Source organism: Arachis stenosperma, chromosome 1 (assembly GCF_014773155.1).
Source record: "Arachis stenosperma cultivar V10309 chromosome 1, arast.V10309.gnm1.PFL2, whole genome shotgun sequence".
NCBI lineage: Eukaryota > Viridiplantae > Streptophyta > Magnoliopsida > Fabales > Fabaceae > Arachis > Arachis stenosperma.
In genome coordinates this window covers 11,513,683-11,536,319 of record NC_080377.1, presented here as the reverse complement: position 1 = coordinate 11,536,319, position 22,637 = coordinate 11,513,683, and the positions used below count along the sequence as shown (strand labels likewise).

At 34.6% G+C, this 22,637-nt stretch overlaps 3 protein-coding genes across 4 annotated transcripts; all 3 read left to right on the top strand.

The window, feature by feature from the left end:
- The first annotated feature begins 1,117 nt into the window (after positions 1–1,117).
- LOC130970147 (probable calcium-binding protein CML21) lies at positions 1,118–5,228 on the top strand. Of its 2 annotated transcripts, XM_057896153.1 has the most exons (5): positions 1,118–1,358; positions 1,503–1,705; positions 2,162–2,330; positions 4,439–4,494; positions 5,059–5,228. In XM_057896153.1, exons 1-4 carry the CDS (start codon positions 1,163–1,165, stop codon positions 4,450–4,452), a joined length of 582 nt encoding a protein of 193 aa, XP_057752136.1. In that variant the 5' UTR covers positions 1,118–1,162; the 3' UTR covers positions 4,453–4,494; positions 5,059–5,228. The 2 variants fall into 2 exon arrangements, with proteins under 2 accessions (XP_057752136.1, XP_057752129.1); XM_057896146.1 differs by lacking the exons at positions 4,439–4,494; positions 5,059–5,228 and adding an exon at positions 2,563–2,934.
- Positions 5,080–7,421, top strand: LOC130970165 (probable calcium-binding protein CML21). Its single transcript, XM_057896161.1, has 4 exons — positions 5,080–5,306; positions 5,757–5,959; positions 6,342–6,510; positions 6,971–7,421. The coding sequence occupies exons 1-4, from the start codon at positions 5,114–5,116 to the stop codon at positions 7,072–7,074; spliced, it is 669 nt and encodes a 222-aa protein (XP_057752144.1). The 5' UTR covers positions 5,080–5,113; the 3' UTR covers positions 7,075–7,421.
- A 5,699-nt stretch (positions 7,422–13,120) lies between these two features.
- LOC130970137 (protein RRC1-like) lies at positions 13,121–22,197 on the top strand. The gene is made up of 19 exons (XM_057896136.1): positions 13,121–13,316; positions 13,498–13,607; positions 14,183–14,281; positions 14,380–14,515; positions 14,690–14,735; positions 17,142–17,202; positions 17,295–17,447; positions 17,760–17,876; positions 17,962–18,127; positions 18,371–18,483; positions 18,725–18,799; positions 18,900–19,121; positions 19,270–19,328; positions 19,506–19,590; positions 19,687–19,824; positions 19,947–20,171; positions 20,260–21,059; positions 21,217–21,383; positions 21,603–22,197. Exons 3-19 carry the CDS (start codon positions 14,207–14,209, stop codon positions 21,902–21,904), a joined length of 2,940 nt encoding a protein of 979 aa, XP_057752119.1. The 5' UTR covers positions 13,121–13,316; positions 13,498–13,607; positions 14,183–14,206; the 3' UTR covers positions 21,905–22,197.
- The last annotated feature ends 440 nt before the right edge of the window (positions 22,198–22,637 follow it).

Sequence of the window (22,637 nt, the reverse complement as noted above, 5' to 3'; positions counted from 1 at the left end):
ACAGGTTTGACTTTAAGGAGCTTCGGAAAAAAACTTGCCCTTTAATCTTTATCATAAGGTTGTATGTACATTGATTATTGCATGATGTTTGTACTCTCTTCAATTTCAAAAAGTTTTTTTTTTTTTGTTTGTATCCATTTTGTTAAGTTAATCAGCTTTCTTAATCTTGTTTAATTAATGAATTAGTTAGTGTTCCTTTTCCATAGTTGTATTGGTTCTTCTTTACATTTAGGTTATGAGTTTGGAAGTTGAATTGATTTTTACTTGCATGTATAGCTATTCTCTGTGATGTAGGTTAATTATATCTATTCACCATCATAATCTTGAGCTAAGTTTCCATACTGCAATTTATATCCATTCTTGAAAGAATCTGCTAGAAGTTTCACTGAACATGGAAATGCTTAGGGTAAGGGCTTTACCAGTTTACCCCCTCATTACTTATATTAGCATTTGAAGTTGTGTGTGATTGATGAAATTTAGAGAGATATGCAATGAGTGACATATTTAGTGTTAATTAATCATTTAATCATTACTATTTGGGTGAATTTGATTGACTGTTCTTGAAGTTAGGCGATATTACGCACGACACTCCTCATTTGTAAGATTATAGGCCAACCTTTTCAGGGATTTAAGTTATATGACATTTGGTATCATTCCATTTTATGAAGTATGGCACTATGATTGTGTTTGGTAAGTGTTTAAGGATAGAACAAAAGACACAAAGATAGAGATAAGATAGAAAAGTTGTGTATCTGTTCTTATCTTTATCGATTTCAGTTTGGAGTAGACAAAGTATTAGGCAAATTTTATCTGAGTATAGAGACATTTTGATTGTTTCTATATCGGTTGCATTTTCTTTCTCCAGATAGGTTTGTGTCTCCCTATGTCTCTATTTCTGTCATGACACTAGACAAGCCTAACCTCTGCTATGCATCAATGAAGATATAATATATTAAAGCGTGTCGAGAGTAATATCACCTTTAATCAAGAAAGTTCTGTGTAATTTACCCTTAACATCATGTTAAAGGGAAATTCCAATTTCAACATATCTTTGTGTGATGGCTAAATAAATATTTGGGATTCTTTTTTTCTAAATTTTTTAGCAGTTGCTTGGAAGATAGCAGAGGCATTCTGAATCCTACTTGGGTTTATTGAGTTTTCAATGGGAGGTGTATTCGGAAGGCATGATAGCCATAAAAGATGGATTTACGGAACCAAAATTGAGAATAAAATTGTTGAAGCAATGCAAAAGAGGGAATCTAAAGGATCTTCGGTGAAATCATTCAACACTATAATCTTGAAATTCCCAAAAATTGATGAAAGCTTTAGAAAATGCAAAGCCATATTTGAGCAGTTTGGTAGGTTTGTACTTCAAATCTATGCTTTTGCTAAATTTGTGGTCAGTGTTTTCTTAGAATCCTATTATGCCTACTTCATGTACATGCTGCAGCTATTTTTGTGGTTTTCTGCTAATATGTGTGTGTTTTTGGCTTTGCTAATAGACGAGGATTCGAATGGGGTAATAGATCGAGAAGAGTTGAAAAATAGTTTCAGTAAACTGGAAATTTCAATTACTGAGGAGGACTTGAATGATCTCTTTGAAGCATGTGACGTCAATGAACATATGGGAATGAAGTTCTCTGAGTTCATTGTACTCCTTTGCCTTGTCTACCTTCTCACGGACGATCCAGCAGCCCTTCACATTGTATCCTTGCACATGATTCTTGAACTATCTTAATTTCTTTATCATAAGCTATATACGCATTCGTAAAAGTTTTGAATTTGGAATACCCTTTTCGGCCATTTGGCTAAGATTAAGGGTGGTTTTTTATTTTGATCACCATAGAAGTTCCAAATTTGGAAGGTAGACTAGTAATGCTTGCTCCTTGAATCGTATGTTCTCTAACCTCTTATTGATATTTAAGTTGTTTAGATTTATTATTGTAAATTCAAGTCCAAAAAAATGATTGTAGATTCTTCAGAGATGTTTGGACTTAATGAACTATTCATGCATTGACATTAACATGTGATAGCAGCTTTGAGAAATTTGGTCATATGGCGAAAATAATATGAACAGATTTTGCATTTGCCATACTTATAATCCCTGGATTTTCCCTTTCTTGCTATCTTTTCAAAAGAGAAATTTCCATGACTTCCTTAGAAATCACAAATTGGGTTGCCGGATCTAGAGGCCACGTTTGAGACTTTGGTTGATGCATTTGTGTTTTTGGACAAGAACAAGGATGGTTATGTCAGCAAAAGCGAGATGATTGAGGCGGTAAATGAAAGCCGGGAGCGTTCTTCTGAAAGAATAGCAATCAAAAGATTTGGTCAGTTATCTGTCCCCATTCCTGTATGTTTGAATAAGCATATCATATACACTGAAGCAGGCATTTTCTAGTTTAAACACAGACATAATCATGTTGGCATTGGCACCATGCAATAATTGGTAATATTGTTATAAGACAATAACTCAAAACTTATGTTACATTTAGTCATCAAGCTAGATCATAAGATACTCTCTTTTTATCAACATTTATATTCTCCACAAAAATGCTGCAGAAGAAATGGATTGGGATAAAAATGGAATGGTGAGCTTCAAGGAGTTCCTTTTCGCGTTTACTAGGTGGGTCGGAATTGATGACAAGGAAGATGAAGAGGCCTGAGGCCTGAAGCTTGTCATCTATAAGTGCCTTATACTGCTTCTGTTGTTAGTAGCTGGTAATAAAAAAACAAAATGTTTCAGGCTCCAAAGAAACCTGAAAATTAAAAAAATGGAGGCTTTTCTTGTTTTAGCTTGCAATAAAGGGCTGGTTGCTACACTTTGATCTGCAATAAATCTTTCATAGATGAAGTTCATTTGTAAATAGTCAGAAAAGTGTGTATAACTGTGAGTGCTATGTTGAAGATGTGTTAAAATATTTTACCTTGTAACTGCTACCATGTTCATTAGACAGCCTTCTTCAGTGGTTTTTCTCTTTTGCTTTATTATTCCTATTATTGGTAGGCAAGTTCATTCCCTTCCAAGTGCCAAGTATGGAAAAAGTTTGAGTTCCAAGGTTAAGATTAGAAGGTTTATAGGTTTGATACATTATATACTTCTTGAGCTAACTTTTTAGGTAAGTTAGACACATTCAATTTCTAATATGATATCAAAGTCTATCGAATCCAATTTAGTTGGGCCTTACCTCTTAACTAACTTGGATCGGTCTAGTGGTTAGCTCACTAATGATGGGGGGTTCGAATTCTGAACTGTGCATGTAGCAGCTAATTGGTTAGTAGTAAACCCTTAAATAGAACTCTGATATGCGATGAATTAGTTTTGACTTGTTGAGCTGGAATATTGTGAGAAGAAAAGATAGTTGGGTCCCGCGACGTTTCATTTATGAGTCGATAAAAACATGAAAATGTATACCCCACTGAAATCTTTAGAGAATTATCAGATTTATGAATATACCGAAATAATATTAGAAGTTGATTAAATGGAAGTGACATTTGAGATGATAAATCTACTTGTATAAACACCAACTTTTGACTATTCAGATCTCATTTATATAGTAACCGAAAAACATTTACAAATTAGATACATGAGATAAGTAACATCACATTGCAACATATAGTTTGTAAATGAAATACTCTTATTAGAGTATTGTATATTTTATAAGCATGAAGTCTTTCCATTCAACTCACATACTCTTCACTTATTATAAAAACAAAAACAGAAAATGAAACTTTTTCTAAAATGATTGTAAATAAAAAATTGTGTTTAAATTTTAGAAATTGAACTTTAAGAATAAAGAAAAAAACAGTTTTAAAAAATAGATAGTACAATTTTTTGAATATTCAAATTCTTAATAAAAGGGTTTAAATATGATTGATAAAAGACAAAACAAACCAAACCTTTCCCTAAACATTACTTACTTAATCAATCAATCAATCCATAAGATATTATTACATAATATAGTTCATAACCAAGTTGGGTTGCTCTAATGGTTAGCTCATTAGTCTCTTTAAATAAGTGTCGGTGTTCGATTCCCGCCTTGTATATGCAACAACCAATTAGCCAGCAACAAACCTGCTCAGATCCGGGCTGACGGATATCGTGGGTAACAAAAAAAATATATAATATAGTACATGATCTAAGAAAATGTAAGTGGCTTAATTTGATGAATAAAATAATTGAAAAATGTAGCAATAGATGCGGTTAGATCCAACAGTACGTGGTGGGAGCAGCATAAACATAGCATCACACACTTGACAACATTGAAACAAGGAACCCTCTCTCATTACACACTGTTTTTTTTTTTTTTTACTAATATCTAAATCCAAATCCAACCTTGGATTAACAACATCTTCTTGTTTCAACAACACCACCACCTTCTTTGCAATTCCATTTTTTGTTGTTGTTGTTGTTGTTTATCATCATTACAATTTTCAGGTTCACAGGTTTGACTTTAAGGAGCTTGGGAGAAAACTCTTGCTCCTTATCATAAGGTATGCATGTTGCATAATGTTTGTATTCTCTTCAATTTCAAAGATTTTGTTTTCTGTATCCATTTTGTTACGTTAATTAACTTTCTTAATCTTGTTTAATTAATTAGTTAATTAGATTTATGTTCCTTTGAATAGTTGTATTGGTTCTTCTGTACAATGCCCTCCTCCATGTTCTTCTTCTTTACATTTAGGTTATGAGATTGGAAGTTGAATTGATCTTTACTTGCATGTATAGTTATTGTCTGTGATGTAGGTTAATTAATAATTATATCTGTTCACCCTCATAATCTTTAGCTAAGTTTCCATAGTGCATTTTTGATCCATTCTTGGAAGAATCTACTAAGTTTTGCTGAAATGGAAATGCTTAGGGCAAAGGGCTTTGCAATTGAAGTTTTGTGCAATTAATTATGAGATGAACAAAACAATGATGAAATGTATTTAGAGAGACATGCAGTTAGTAACATGTTAAGTGAAAATTAATGATTTTGATTTGGGTGAATTTCATATCTTTATGTGATGGCAAAATGAATATTTGATTTTTTTTTTTCTAAATTTTTTAAACAGTTGCTTGGAAGATAGCAGAGGATTCTGAATCCTACTTGGGTTTATTGAATTTTCAATGGGAGGTGCAGTTGGAAGGGCTGATTCCGTTGGTTGGATTCCGGAAACCAAAATTGAGGCTAAAATGGTTGAAGCATTGCAAAAGAGGGAATCTAAAGGATGTTCGGTGAAATCGTTCAACACTATAATCTTGAAATTCCCAAAAATTGATCAAAGCTTTAGAAAATGCAAAGCCATATTTGAGCAGTTTGGTATGTTTCTATTTCAAATTTATGCTTTTGCTAAATTTATGGTCACTGTCTTCTCAGATGTACATTTTTTTTGTTAAGTTTTCTACCCGGCATCCGGATCAACTAATCCGGCTTGGGGTTTGTGATTGCCCTTTCAACACTTTTTTATATTTACTTTCCTGGGATTGAACTTGAGACCACAAGGAATTGACCTAATGAGGTCTTACACTATTAGACCGACTTGATGTTGGTTTACTTCCTGTAGCTAATCATACATTAGGAATTTTTTATATTTATTCGAATTTCTATTGGATCTAACCTATTCTGAAACTCTAAGCTAGTTTTTTTATTTTTCTGATTGGAGTAAAATTTGTATGGTTTCTGCATGCTAACAACAATTGACATATTCATATTTATTTGTAAATAAACTTATAACTGCTAATAGGTGTGTGTTTTTTGCTTTGCTCATAGATGAGGATTCGAATGGCGTAATAGACCGAGAAGAGTTGAAAAAAAGTTTCAGTAAACTGGAAATTTCTTTTACTGAGGAGGAGTTGAATGATCTCTTTGAAGCATGTGACATCAATGAGGATATGGGAATGGAGTTCAATGAGTTCATTGTACTTCTTTGCCTTGTCTACCTTCTCGCAGACGATCCAGCAGCCCTTCACACTGTATCCTTGCGCGCAATTCTCGCGCTATCTTAATTTCTTTACCATAGGCTATATGACATTCTTATAAGTTTTGAATTTAGAATAAGATTAAGTGTAGTTTTTTGCATTTATCTGCATAAAACTTTCAAAAGTGGAAGGTAGACTAATAATGTTTACTCCTTGAATCTTTTGTGCTCTAACCTCTTATTGATGTTTAAGTTGTTTAGACTCTTCAGTGATGTTTGGACTTAATGAACCATTCATGCATTGACATTAACATGTGATAGTAGCTTTGAGAAATTTTGTCATATGATGAAAATAATATGAACAGATTTTGTGTATGCCATTCTTATAAATTTCCCTTGTTATCTTTTCAAAAGAGAAATTTCCATGACTACCTTAGAAATCACGAATTGGGTTGCCGAATCTGGAGTCCACGTTCGAGACTTTGGTCGATGCATTTGTGTTTTTGGACAAGAACAAGGATGGTTATGTCAGCAAAAACGAGATGATTGAAGCGATAAATGAAGGCGGGGAGCGTTCTTCTGGAAGAATAGCAATGAAAAGATTTGGTCAGTTATCTGTCCCCATTCTTGTTAGCAAGAGTTCAACTGTATTTCCTTATATTTTTCTTTATACTGCATCTAGCATAAGGGTTTATACATATTTCGACATGAATTTAATTTTAATGTACTGTCAGTGTAAAGTAGTTTTACACGTGCATCCAATTGCATAATGCCACATCTTTCACATTGACCGCTTGAATAGTCATCTAAAAGAACGGATATAATTGCACGATTGTGTAAAACGCTTTACACTGTCAGTGCATCAAAATTAAACTCTTTGGACATTCATAAAATCTAAAAACTTCCCTTTAGAGGGCCAGTAAAATACATATTTGGATATAAATATTTCATTTCAATGATCAAACTCATAACTTCATATCAGTAACTTCTATGCATTAGTAACTAAAAAAAGTTATCTTTGTATCTTTTTTTTATTAACATTTATATTATCTACAAAATGCTGCAGAAGAAATGGATTGGGATCAAAATGGAATGGTGAACTTCAAGGAGTTCCTTTTCGCCTTTACAAGGTGGGTCGGAATTGAGGACGAGGAAGATGAAGAGGCCTGAAGCTTGTCATCTCTAAGTGCCTTACTTCTGTTGCTAATAGATGGTAAAAAGAAAAAGTGTTTCAAGCTCCAAAGAATGGAGGTTTTTCTTGTTTTAGCTTGCAATAAAGGGCTAGTTGCTACACATTGATCTGTAATGAACCTTTCAGAGATGAAGTTCATTGTGTAAATAGTCAGAAAATGCAGAACTATGAGTGCCATATTGAAGACATGTTAATTATATGGTAGAAACTCAGATTCAGTTGTGTTTATGTAGAATTGATAGTTAAGAATCGTTAAATAATTTGACATATTTAACTAAATTATTATATCTAACGATTTTCAACTATCAATTTTACATAAAAAAACTGCACATGAGTCGTTACCTAATTATATTGGTTGCTTCATTAGTTTTTTTTTTTCTTTTCCTTTATGATTCTTATTGTTGGTCATTACTTGCTTTGATGAATTGCATTCTGAATTTGAAAAGGCTGTACCAATATTGGTAGGCAAGTTCATTCCCTTCCAGGTAGCTAGGGATGGCAAAACTCCCCGAGACGTGGGGATCCCTGCGGGGACTGTCCCAAATGGAATCCGACTGTGGAGAATTTTCCCTGTGAGGATGGGGACGGGGGACAAAATTCTTCCGAGGCAGACGCGGGAACTCGAGCGGGATCTCCGCCCCATCCCCGCTAATCACCGAAGTTCATAAATTTACTAAATTGTCCTTAATAGTTTATTTCTCATACATGTTTTTTTAGTCATTTCACACACACATATATATAGAAACCCCAAACTCCTAATCCTCATTTGCATAACTCTTCTTTAATTCAGAAATTCCCAACGTTGTCCATACTCCATCCAACCTCTCTGCAGCCACCCTCTCGCCGCTCTCCCTTCTCACCGCATCGTCACACCTCACTGTACCATGATCCTCACCACGTCGTGCTCTCTATTTGCGGCAATCCTTTACGTAATTTTGTCGTCATGTCCATTCTACTCTCTGTTGTCGCGTCTTCCACCTTGTCCACTTCTCTATCCTCTGGCTCGCCGTTATGTTTCCTATTGCGTCATTTCGAAAGAAGTCAACATCTTGTTGTTTGGACTTTTTGTATAAAATCTTGTTATTTTTGTATAAAATGAATACTTACACCTCTATTCATATGAAAATTAATAATTAGTTAGAACTATCAGATAGATGGGGAATGGGGTCCTCGCGGGGAATGAGGATGGGGAACAATATTCTCCCAAGGCGGAAAACGGGGGTGGGGACGGAGAGTAAATCTGGGGGCGGGGATGGGGAGCAGAGAGGCATCCCCCGCCCCCTGCCTGTCCCATTGACATCCCTACTTCCAGGTGCTTTTGAGTTCTGAGTATGAAAAAAGTTTGAGTTAGGAGAGTGATTAGTTGAATATTACAAATCCGACATTTTTTAAGAATGAAAATATTTGGTAACCAAAAGAAATTTGTCAAAAATAGTCGGAATTCGGCTTATTTAGTATTTAAGATATTGTTCGCATCTTGAACTAATTTTTTGGATAAATTAGGTCCATTATATGATACCAAAACTTAGAACTTATTTGGTCCAATCTAGTGAACATTCTGTTAGATAAAAAAATAAAAATAAAAAAGTGGAATAAACTACTGCTCCCAGCATTGCCAGCCCTAACAGCAATATTAAAGAGCGTCCAACTGGAATTTGAGGTTAAAAAATAAAGTAACAAAATTTCAAACCTGTAATTAAAAAAGCCAAAAATTGAATTTTAAATTTAAATTATAAAAATATGCTAGTTTATTTATTATATAACATTTAATTAATTTAAACTTAAGAGTAAATAAGCATTTCTGGAGTTAAACTCCAAAATGGTCCCTGAGATTGGTGTCCTGCACTAAAATCGTTATTGAGATTCCAATTGCACTAATTACGACTAAAACCCTAAAGTGGTCCCTGAAATTGGGCGAGTTACCCATAATTGTCCTTGACTTTCAAAATTCCCTAATAGTATCCCTCACATTCAGCTCCGGAACCCATAGTTGTCCTGCGATCCTTTCCGGCGCACAGTCAGCAAACGGAGTAATGAGTTGGCACCTCCCATGCCATGCTGGAGCCAGCAACGGCTAGCTGACGTGGCAAATCTTAATTTTCTACCCAATGGGGTCCTGGTCCCATTAAAACTCTAAAAGCTAAGAATGATTATTATATATAGTATCTCTTCTTCCTTATATTATTCTATCTAAATGGTTGTTATTGTAAGAGAAAGGCTCAAGGTTCGAATATTAAAGGGGTTGAATAATTCTAGTAGGATTATTCTTATGAGTAGTTGATATAATTGGTCAAAAGTAAAATCTTGTATTTTCTATGTCACCTAACAATTTGGCAGAGTTATGCCATGTACAAGTGCATGTGAACTATTTACTCATTCAATACAAGGATCAAGATTGAACCACTCAATGTTTCAGAGTCAATAGAGGCCAAAGCCGTGAATTTAAAAAATAGGAAGAAATAAACAATAACATTTGAAATTGATTTGTAAATAAATAAGAGAACTGCAGAAAAACAAAGAAAGATTTTGGAAAACAAAGTGTTATGAAGAAGCAAGGGTGTGAGGTTGAAGCAATAGGCATCAACTACAAGATTTGCACAGGCACAACAGAGCAAACTTTCAAGATCTTCAGAAAACCTCCACAACTAATAAGGTGAGGTACCAGAACCAGCAGAGGAAGCAAGAACTAATGATCACAGATCATTCTGCAGCAGAGTTAGGTACATTTTCTGGGATGTGAACTGCGTGGCGAAGCCGTTGGAAGTTCTGGCAGTTGTTGGTCCAAGTGGGGCTGGAAAATCGTCCCTCCTTGAGATTCTTGCTGGCAAAGTTTGTCCAGAATAAATCACAATGGTGGACCACAATTATGGGAAGAAGGAGAAGGGAAGAAGAGATACTATATATAATAATCATTCTTAGCTTTTAGGGTTTTAATGGGACCAGGATCACATTAGGTAGAAAATTAAGATTTGCCACATCAGCTAGCCGTTGCTGGCTCCAGCATGGCATAGGAGGTGCCAACTCATTACTCCGTTTGCTGACTGTGCGCCGGAAAGGGTCGCAGGACAACTATGGGTCCCGGAGCTGAATGTGAGGGATACTGTTAGGGAATTTTGAAAGTCAAGGACGATTATGGGTAACTCGCCCAATCTCGAGGACCACTTTGGGGTTTTAGTCCACTAATTACATTCTTGAGATTGAGAAAAGTACACCATATTAGTCCCTGACCTATTTTTCATTAACAACGTGATGACATGGCTTGATGATGTGGACTGTAAGTGACACGTGTCACTCCATGATTTAGCCACGTGTAATGATATGATGATGTAGTGACCAGTAACATGTGACATGCTGATGTGGATGGTTGTGTCACGTGTCACAATGTTATTTGGCCACGTGTCCGTTTGTGTCACGTGTCGCAACAGTATTCATCCACGTATTGTCTATTATTTCATCATTGTAGATGCACCAAATTAGTCCCTCACTTTGCATTAAGTGACTCGTTTTAGTCCCTGAAATTGAATGTCTTTAAAATTTTCAATATCTTAGATGCACTAATTTCATTTCTATTTTTTCATAAATAAACATCTTTTTTGTTCTTATGAAATACACGTTTTCATTAGGTGTAAATGAGTTCGATTGAAAGCACTTCAAGCACCCTCACGTGTAAATGAGCTAGATTGAAGGCACTTCAAGCACCCTCATTATCATCTCCAACCTCTGCAGTCTAGACGAAAGAGGTTGAAGATGGTAATGAGAAAAGCTTGAAATGCCTTCACGTCAACTCCAAAACGGCGGTTAGGGTATTCGCAAGAGAAAAAATATTTTACAAAAACACTAAAAGAGGTCGGAGATGGTTTGTGAAGGTACTTGAAATGCCTTCACGGCTTCACATCAACTCCAAGTCGGCGGTTAGCGTATTCGCAAGAGAAAAAATATTTTATAAAAACACTTTTATTTGATTGACATGTGAAAAAATAGAATTGAAATTAATGCATTAAAAAATATTGAGAATTTTGAATTTATAGGAAAAAATGAGAAAAAATTGGTGAAAAGACTAGTTTGGTGCACGACATTCAATTTCAGGGACTAAAATGAGTCACTTAATGCAAAGTGAGGGACTAATTTGGTGCATCACTGCATCTACAATGATGACATAATGGACGACACGTGGACGAATACTGTTGCAACACATGGTCAAATAACATTGTGACACGCGGCACAACCATCCACATCAGCATGCCAGGTGTCACTGATCGCCACATTATCATATCATTACACGTGGCCAAATCATGGAGTGACACGTGTCACTTACAGTCCATGTCATCAAGTCATATCATCACGTCGTTAATGAAAAACAGGTCAGGGACTAATATGGTACACTTTTATCAATTTCAGGGACGTAATTAATGCAATTGGAATCTTATGGACGATTTTAGTGCACGACGCCAATTTCAGGAACCATTTTGGAATTTAACTCGCATTTCTGACCATGAAAGATTCGAAAACCGACAAAATTGATCATAAAAAAATAAAAAATTAAAACTAAAGTTATATTCATATAAGATAAGTTTCGTTCGACAAAAATAACTAATTATTAAATTTTTGTTTATAATTCTATAAATATCTCTCTTATTTTGATAATTAAATTTAATCAAGTTAGTTCAATAATTTAAGGATTGATAACTAAAAATTTTAGATGAAAAAAAGGAAAAGAAAAAGTGTCACAAGAAGAAAAAAAAATTGATTAAATTTGATTACAAAAATAACTTGTCTACAGTCCAGCTAGTATTTTTTCCCCCTCTAAATTACAACGGATTTAGTCGAACTGTTTGATTTATATACTAATAATCGTACGTAGGTTTAATGTTCTACAAAATATTTGGTCATGCATGTGGATCCAATCAACAATTTAATTAGATTTTCAAAAGTAAGGAACGAAATTCTAAATAAAATGTTACAAAACTCTATTTCACAAATATTTAAAATAAGATACTAGTTTAACGTGGATGTAACACAAAACATGAAGAATACTATAATAGTATCATATTCTGGCGCATAAAAATAAGTTTTAAGTGTATATGCATCAAAATATGTATTTTATTAGTTATTATATACTATTACTTTTTCAAAATAAACTCTCAATATAACTTATTTCAAACCATTTCTTGACGAATAACCATATCAAAACCTAGGTACTTAATTATTAAAACCTAGTTGGTATGACAAAAATTTACTTGATGATAAATTGATAATCAATCAAGTAACACTAATATGATTTACAACACAACTAAAGTGGGTGTAAACAAAAAATAACCATTAAATCAATTATTCTTAGAAAATACAAATTATACAATATGTATTAAAAATAAATTAAATAATATTTATACATAAATATATAATAACTAATTTAATCACTAATTTATGTGTACATAAAATATTTTAATATTATGTATATACAAAAAATTAATAACTATATTTTTGTGTGTGTATATTGGTTCACATATTTTTTTAACTAAATAATAAGTCATTAGAATGATCAAATTTGTTATAATAGAATAATCAAATTATCATAGTAAAATAATTAAAATTTTTTGTAATAAAATATTTTTTTATAAAATACTAAATATGTATTGTTAATTTTTTATATGAGCAATGTTAGCGGGAAGCAAATATTATTATTTTTAGCTAGTATTTAGTTACTAATAATTTGTACTCATATTTATAAATATTTTATACACAAAAAATATATAATTTATATAACTATATTTATCAAAATTTCGTATACATAAATTAATATAATTTGCATCTATATTTTTTTAGAATTTATAATACATAAATTAATAAAATTTATTTATTAAAAATAACATAGTGTTTGTGTTAATCAAATAATAACAAAAAATGTAAAAACTTACTGAACCCAAAAATTTATCTTTCGATATATACTTTAGCCTAATTGTATTATTTATAACCAACCCAATTCTTTAATAAGGAGAAAAAAAAGGAAAATAGAAAAAATGAATATTCACATTAAAAAAAGAAAGGAAAAAAAAACGTTACCCTATGCTGTGCCCTTTGCCTTACTTCTTCTTCCTCTTCTTCTTCTAAGCTACTTTACTGCGCATCTCTCTCTCTCTCTCTCTCTCTCTCTCTCTCTCTCTCTCGTTCACCACTTTCAACAAACATCAAAACCCAACCCAAACCAAACCCAGAAGAAAAGGTGAGCTTTTTTTTTTTAATTTTCTCTTTCCCTCTTTCAAACAACCGATTTCTGAATCGATTATATATAAAAAAAACCCTTTTATTAATGCTTTCTCAATAAATAATTGCGATTAATATGATTTTAACAATTATTACAATAAGAATGCGATAATGAGATTGATTTTGTTTCGTGCGTTCAGTGAAGTGCTCATCACATTCGTTCTTCTTCAGCCTCTGTTCGGATTCAAGTTGTTGCTGATTTCAGTGCTCAATCACTCACTCATTCAAGTGTGTAGCTGATTTCGCTGAGGTCCGGATTTTTCTCATATGCACATTAAAGTTTGTGTTTTGGATTTGCTTATTTTCGGATTAGCTTTTAATTCTGTTTAAAACAGCTTATAATCGATTTTTTTTCTTTTTTCTGGATTGAAAGCGATTATACATGACCCCAAACATGCCCTTAATTGAGTAGCCAATTTATGTTCGCTTAAATATATTTATGTTCTGTCAATGTTGTTGTGTTTCTTTCTTAATAGCGTTAGGTAGTGGTGCATAGCTAAGTTCAGAAGAATGTCCTTTTGTTAAGATTTGGTGCTTTTATTTGTTAAAATTATTATTCATGAGGTGGGGTTTTGGAGATGTCACTTGTATTTGGTGGCTGAGTTGAGAAAGTAGCAACTGCATTTTTATCACTTTTTTGGTCCTGCATTGCCTGAATGGGGTTTAGAAATTCGAATTGGATTTGTTGTAGTATTTGTTTTTGAGGACCAAATTGAGTTTGTAAATGATAAGAAATTTGACTTGAGAAGGGAAAATGATGGGTTGAAAAAGGTTGGGAGCTATTTCTGACTTAAGGTCATTGTAACATGTTAAATTTTTGGGCAGGCTTCTTCTCTTGCTAATGTAAGGATGAGTTCCTTCTCCATCACACGGAAAAAGACACCATTCCAGAAGCACAGAGAAGAGGAGGAGGCAAAGAAGAAGGTAGGGTTGATCTATCCATTGTAGTTAGTAGTTACTTCTTGTTATAATTTTAAGTAAGGACATTTGCTAATGATCATAATGGGTATTGTCTCCTGCAGAGAGCTGAAGATGAGACTGCTCGTTTGTATGCCGAATTTGTAGAGTCATTTCAAGGTGATACCACTCCTGGGTCAAAGGCTTTTGTACGAGGAGGAACAATTAATCCCAATGATAAATTGAAGGATGATACTGAGGGTTAGTATGAATTCTATACTTCCTAGCATTCAATATATTCTTCTGCTTTATCTCTTGGAAGTCTTGATTATATAATGTTATTCCTGTTGTGGATAAATACATAGTTTTTGCTATTATTTTGTATAATAAATTTAATAAAAATACGGACCTTTCTTATTCATTCGCGGATGGCAGGTGAAAAGTCCAAAGATGGGGTTTCTGGTCCAAAGAAGGGAAGTAGGTAAATAAATGCTTTTGATTAACAATGTTTATGTGCTCTTTTAATCAGGCATCATAATTAGAAAAATCACATGTCATTGTCTTCAGGTATAGTATACTTTTGTTAGGGTTATAGCTGTTGAATAATAAAATGAATACTGTAATTTAGTTTTATGAATAGCAGTACATCTAATGTTTTATTTAAATAATGGGAACAAAATTTGTGTAATTGTGGTATCACTCATCTGCTCGTGTATATGAAAAAGATGTAGTTTTTTTCCAGCTTTAATTTGTGGTATGTTCAGTTTACATAGATAAAGACTTGGTGACTGATATCCCTTAACATTGCTTTTGAAGATCATGCATTTTATAAATCATAAGCTAAAGCTAGTCGTGGATGATTGTTAATTGTTGCTACTGTAGATATTATAGTTGTTTGCAAGGACTGAGAATTATATATTCTTTTAATTATGAAGAAATTTTAAATTGCTGATGGAAATTTGTTATACAATGTGGGTTGGTGCATTTGCAATTGTTGAAAGTCAACTTATTAAATATGTATCATTCTCAGTGCATAACAAATCAATATTCTTGTATTACATCGCATTATGGACATTTGATTTTCGGCATGATAGGTAAATGATTGCCTTTGAAATTTAGCCAAGTCATTTTCATGCTTGTTATAGAAATCGGGTTTATGAAATGGTCGATCTTTTTTGGCTTCTAGCTTCCTTGATACTATGAATTAGAAACAAAAGAAAATGTAAACAACGCTTCTGACCTTCCACATTGAGGTATTCTTTGCATGTAACAGAACGAAGAGTAAAAAAGTGGCATATGAGCAATGGAAACCTCTAATGTATCTTTCCTGTCTAAGTTTACAGGTTGATATACCTCATCAGAAGCATTAGTCGTGTTGTTTCATTATGGTTGTATCTTAGGTTTTAGATAATCTAATCTTCTAGTGCATATTTATATCATATTTATACTACTTTTTATTTGTTTTCTTCTACTGTAAATGTATATTGCACTAGATATGGTTCATTGTTAGGAATGCTGTTTGTTGGGACATTTGAGTCGCCATTAATCCTTTTCTGTAAACTCCTATGTCAAGTTACTCTCCGAGTGAGAAAAATAGGCAATTATATTTATTTGCAGAGATGGACAAGTTTCTATGATTGTGGTTTAAATAAGACTAACAAATTGAGTAGGTTTGACCAATACCTATAGTGTGCATTTTTAAATTTCATTCGCACTTGATGATCCAGATCTGTTATACTTATACCAAATTGTGAATTTGGTTATAGATGGATTTTTTCCAACCTTACATTGTGTCATTGTGTGTGTCATGTGCATATTTTGAGGTCGGAATGTTTATGGAGGTTAGAATATCAACACCTATAGTGGGAAGAAAAATGCCACAGTTCTGGAGAGTAGAGAGCGAAAAGGAAGGTGGGTTTACATAATTATATTGGAAGAGGATGAAGTTTATATCCTATCCTCAGAAGCTTGATTAATCCATATGTGAACCTTCATAGGAAAATGTGTTGTGAGGTTGTGAATATAGATGTAGTATAGCTCGTGTTGAAATATAGAACTTACAATGGCATAGAAAGTTAGTGGGCTAATCCAAGAACTTTTATGAGGACCTAAAAGAACTTTAGGTGGACATTGGTTGGTTTGGAGCACAAACCCTTTAATTTTTGGTTCCTTGGCATATACGCTTAGAGATTGGCCAATAGTAATCCTCGATTTTCTCTTGTTCTGTGTTGAGGAGGATTCCTTACCATCCCATCTCTTTTGAATCTATCTGTCTTAATGAAGTTATTCTTTTGTTAAAATAATTCGTGTTAGATTTCTGTATGGAGTTGTTTTGTATTTGGCTGTCAACTTTCTTGGTTCAGTGCTTGATGAGACTTTTCATATTAGCATTTGAGTGGTAGTCCAGTAGAGAGTGTTCTACATGGCATGATGCTTAGGATACAATTTATTTGATCCAAAGTCAATGATGCTCGATGTATTTAATTAACTATTGTCATATTGGATAAATTTTACAATACAATCAACCAGTTAAGTAAAGAATAATAAGTTCTTGCTTCATTATTTGATACTGGGCAAATGTTTCCATTTCTTGTTTATTGTGTGTTTGTGTGTGTTGTCGGGGTAGTGCTTTGCCCAGTTTGGTAGGTGGAGGAGTTGTGCTTTTTGACTGTGATTAGTAGTTGAGATGGAACTTAGTGGCCTTCTGGAGGATTTTGCTGGATTACCCCAGTCGCAATTCCTGAGGCTTCAAATTAGCTGTATGTTTAAAGAACCAAGTTCGAAGGACTATTTGAAAATGATGAATGTAATATGTCTGACACTTCTATTTAGTCATAACATTGCTAGTAAACTAGCATGTAATTTCATCATTCATTTTTCTTTGCAGGTATGTTCCATCTTTTATACCACCTCCAATGGCAACCAAGGGAAAAGAATCGGAAAGGAAAGTCTGTATCACAGTTCAACCTTTGATCTCTGATTTTGTTGTTAAGGAGTTTTCATGTATACAGATCTAATGCTTTTGTGTTGTACTTTGCAGAAAGAGGAGGAAAAACCTAAGGACAAAGAGAAAGGAAAGTCGAGGAACATTGATCATTTCATGGAGGAGCTAAAGCACGAGCAAGAGATGAGGGAGAGGCGGAACCAAGAACGTGAACATTGGCGTGATGGGCGCCATGGAGAACATTCCACTGTAAGTGTTACTTTTATCATGCTCAGCATGCTGAATAGAGTTGTTTGTTATTGGATTTTGTCCCATATTTAAATGACTTGCTTATGGCTTGTAGATTTGTGAATTTATGTTGGGTAAATCTACATAAACATATTAAAGTAATTGGGTATTTCTATTTTCGTATTTTTGTCCATTACAAATATGCCCTATTGTGCTTTATATAATTTACTCCGTGAAATTAATTGTCAGTATATGTTTATCCCTTGTAATTAGATTTGCTTGTTTGATGAATTTATGAAACATTCCTATTGATAGTTTTCCCCTTTCCAACAGTCAAGTCGCTTTGACGAACTACCTGATGACTTTGATCCAAGTGGAAGACTTCCTGGATCATTTGATGATGGCGATCCCCAAACTACGAATCTGTATGTTGGAAACCTCTCACCCAAGGTTTGATTGTCTCCTCAGTATATGGGCTTCTTGTTATTTGAGAATTAAGGACATGAATCTCAACTTGGCTGTTCTATAATTCTAGGTTGATGAAAATTTTCTGCTCCGTACTTTTGGAAGATTTGGACCTATTGCCAGTGTGAAGATAATGTGGCCTAGGACAGAAGAGGAGCGAAGACGACAAAGAAACTGTGGCTTTGTGGCTTTCATGAACAGAGCTGATGGACAGGCTGCAAAGGATGAAATGCAAGGTCTGATTCTCTTAATTTGGAAGATATGATAGGGCTCCCTTGTTTCCTCTGTATTTTTTTTCCATAATATTATTAACAGATCGACATCCATGATGCTATGTAATCTGTTCCTCAATTGCATCTTACTTGAGTTTTGAGATTAAAGAAAAACATTATTGAGCTGACTTTCTATTTGCATGGATAATTATTGAGTTTATGCTTGGAAAAAAGATCTAATACGAAACTGGACAAATGTTTATGCAGGAGTTGTGGTTTATGAGTATGAATTGAAAATTGGGTGGGGAAAGTCTGTTGCGCTCCCATCGCAAGCCCTACCTGCACCCCCACCAGGGCATATGGCCATCAGGAGTAAGGAGGTATTATTATCGTTTTCCTTTTGTATCGTGATTCAATCAGGGAACATTAACCCTTCAGTAGCTTGTTCAATTCTAATAGAGTAAATAATTAAAATGGTTATTGTTTATTGATCTATTTATCTTAAAGCCTGCTATGTGTATCTAGTGTGATGATTAAAAAAAAACACTAGAACAGTGACCATCTTTATTTTTTATAATCTTTTCAATGAAATAATTATAAAGAATAATCTTTGGTTTGCAGGGTAGTACTGTTATCCTATCTGGTCCATCAGGCGGTCCACCTGTGACTTCTGTGCCTAATCAGAACTCTGAACTGGTAAGTTATCAGTTTCGGACAGTCATAATTTTTTTTAGTCCATAATTCCCCTTATACAACAGTTATTACTTATTACATGTATTGTTCCTGATGATGATAGGTCCTTACTCCTAATATTCCTGATATAATGGTTACACCTCCTGAGGATGAACATCTGAGGCATGTAATTGATACAATGGCTTTATATGTTCTGGATGGAGGGTGTGCTTTTGAACAAGCTATCATGGAGAGGGGTCGTGGAAATCCTCTTTTCAACTTCTTGTTTGTTCTTGGCTCAAAGGAACACACCTACTATGTTTGGAGACTCTACTCATTTGCCCAGGTACATCAATTTTGATTTTGTGTGAGGATCTATTTGCTTTTCATGAATGTATTGATTAGAACTTGGATTAACGAATCCAAGAAAAGAGTTCTTGTATGATGTATTTGAATTGTTGACTGAAAATGTGTTTGTTTTTCCTGCAATACAGGGTGATACTCTTCAAAGATGGCGGACTGAACCTTTTATCATGATAACGGGTAGTGGAAGGTACCGGAAACATTCTTATCTTTTTTTGAGTACGAGGTTTATTGTTGTTTATTACCAAAAATGAAAACGGAACAAATGGAAAAGTGTGTCGGTTGGCTCTTTGATTTTTCTATTTGTCTCTGATTGATCACACATAATGCGCATCAGATTGACAAATATATCCTTTTTTTTTGCCAGATGGATACCCCCCTCATTACCAACAGCAAAAAGTCCAGAACATGAGAAGGAGTCTGGTCCAACACATGCAGGAGGAAGAAGCAGGGTACTCTTTATAATCGTATTTTCAATCAGGATGAATACAGTTTCTCAACATTCTCCTGATTTACTCATTTCATTTCCATTTGTGTATATTTTGCAGCGTGTAGAGCCTGAAAGAACACTGACTGATGCACAGAGGGACGAGTTTGAGGATATGCTGCGGGCTTTAACATTAGAGAGGAGCCAGATAAAAGAGGCCATGGGGTTTTCTTTGGATAATGCCGATGCAGCTGGCGAGGTAAAAATGACTGGAGTTTTCTTTCCTTGATGACGTTAGCATGCTATCATTTAATATTTAAATTTTGCATATTATCTGTGTATTTTATAGTGGTAGCAGTCTAATCTTTCCTTAACATGCAGATTGTTGAAGTTTTAACAGAATCATTGACGCTTAAAGAAACCCCCATTCCAACTAAAATTGCAAGGCTCATGCTTGTATCTGATATTCTTCACAATAGTAGTGCTCCTGTAAGAAACGCATCAGCATATCGCACCAAGTTTGAAGCAACATTACCTGACGTAATGGAGAGTTTTAATGACTTATATCGTAGCATAATGGGGCGCATTACTGCTGAAGCACTGAAAGTAAGCTGATCAATCATGACTGCCTTTATATAATTTCTTACTATTCTTTCTTATTTTTGTTTCTGACCTTCACCTGAAATATTTCCAGGAACGAGTACTGAAAGTTTTGCAAGTGTGGGCCGATTGGTTCCTCTTTTCAGATGCTTATGTGAATGGCTTAAGAGCCACTTTTCTTCGACCTGGGAACTCCGGTGTTATACCATTCCATTCCATATGTGGTGATGCTCCTGAGATCGAACAGAAGGCCACTTCCGAAGATACGGTTAGCGGCAAGGCCAACCAAGATGCTGCATTGGCAATGGGCCGAGGAGCTGCAACAAGGGAGCTAATGAGTTTGCCTCTTGCCGAGCTGGAAAGACGGTGCCGACACAATGGGTTGTCACTTGTTGGTGGCAGAGAAATGATGGTTGCACGGTTGCTAAGTCTTGAAGAGGCAGAAAAGCAAAGGGGTTATGAACTGGATGACGAATTGAAATATGCTCAAAACCAAGCAAATGCAGGGAAGTATACCAGTACTCGGCGGGAAACGAGTGCTGAGCCTGAACCAGCGGGATTATCTGGATGGAACCACTATTCGGATGAAGATTTGCCTTCACAAGGCAAAGGGTCTTCACCTTTAGCATCAACCCTTTCTATTCCACAGCCTGAACTTAAAGCCTTTACAAAAAAGGAGAAGAATGATCCAGTTTTGCCTGCCTCTAAATGGGCTCGAGAGGATGATGAGAGTGATGACGAGCATAGGAGGGATGGAAAGAATCTTGGGCTAAGCTACTCGTCTTCTGGTAGCGAGAATGTTGGAGACGGTCTTAGTAAAGCTGATGAACACGAGTCTGCTGCAGATACAAGTTTTTCAGCTCACACTGACAGTGGAATGAATGAAGAGCAGAGGTTGCGACCTTTTTGTTCTTCCCTTATTCCATGTCATTATTTTTGTGAATTCACTTTCCCTCTAAAGCTATTCAGAATCTCAGTAAAATGTTATCTTTTTATTTATTTTTTTGTTTTCTAGATGCTTATGGAGCTTACCTTTTTAATTGTTATACAGGCAAAAGTTACGACGCTTGGAGGTTGCTCTAATTGAATATCGGGAGTCTCTTGAAGAGAGGGGAATTAAAAATTTGGAGGAAATTGAGAAGAAAGTTGAAGCACATCGGAAACGGCTGCAATCAGAGTACGGTTTATCAGATTCTGGTGAAGATGGTCAAGGCAATAGTAAGTTCTTTCTATTTCAGGGAAACCCAAAGTTTTTAATTTCTTGTTTTCAGTTTTAATGACAATTTTCAAATTTTCCAATCATAATTTTGTATTTGATCTTCCGTTCCTGTCTTTATTCTTCGTAAACAACACCCTGAAACAAACCTCGCAATTTTCGCCAATGCCAAGCGCACCATTAATTCTTAGAAGGCGAATAATGTTATTTTATAATTGCAGGACGAACGTCTTCGGAGAGGAGGGATAGGCACGATGTCTCAAGGAAACGGCACCGCAGCCCAAGTCCAAGCCATAGTCCACATCAAAGATTATCAAGTCGAGATAGAGATAGAGAACATGATTTTGATAGGGAAAGAGACAGGCAAAGAGATAGAAGTCATGATTTCGACAGTGATAGAGGAAGGGACCGGCACCGCGAAAAGAGTGGAAGCCGAGAGAGGGATGATCATGACAGGGAAAGGAGCAGGGACAGAGATAGGGACCGGGACCGGGACCGGGACCGGAGAAGACGGACCAAATAAGAACATTTCAGGTTCTCTATTAGCAGAGATCTGTCGCCTGAAGTTGGCTGTTGCCATCATAGGGAGATTTTGGCAAATGTGATATGGGAAATAGGAATGAAGTGTCTGCAGGGAAATTGTGTTACTATATAGACTACTACCTTTGAAAATGTTGAATAGAATCTGGCTCATGAAACGTTCATAATTTATGCTAAGATGTAATTTAAAATTTGAAATCTTAATTTTGTCAATGAATTAATGTTGCCCTAACATTGCTTGTACTTTAGATCAAAGAGAGTAATTTGGCTGAAATTTTTCAATGGTGTATTTTTGTTTCTGGTTGTTGAATTATTAAAGGATAAACGGGTCACAGCTAAAAAGATGAATTTCTGATAACATAGATGTTATTGGATTTTGTTGGTTTTAACAAAGACGTTAAAAAGTATTGTATTGAGTTGGCCAATTGGGTAAGATTTGTCAACTAATTAGTCAATCCAGTTTTATGGACGAGTAGCACGTAAATAAGAAATTATTGCATGCTTTTCTAGAACAATGATGCTGAACTCATTCACAATTTCTTCTTGGACCAAGAGTTTCATTTTTAATTAATAAGCACAGGCATAAGCCTGGAACAATACAAAGATTTTACATAATACTATCAACATAATGAAAGTTGTGATGTTATACATCCATTATTAGTGAAAAACATGAGAAAACTGTTATATTTATTAACAATAGACCCATGATAAGAAAT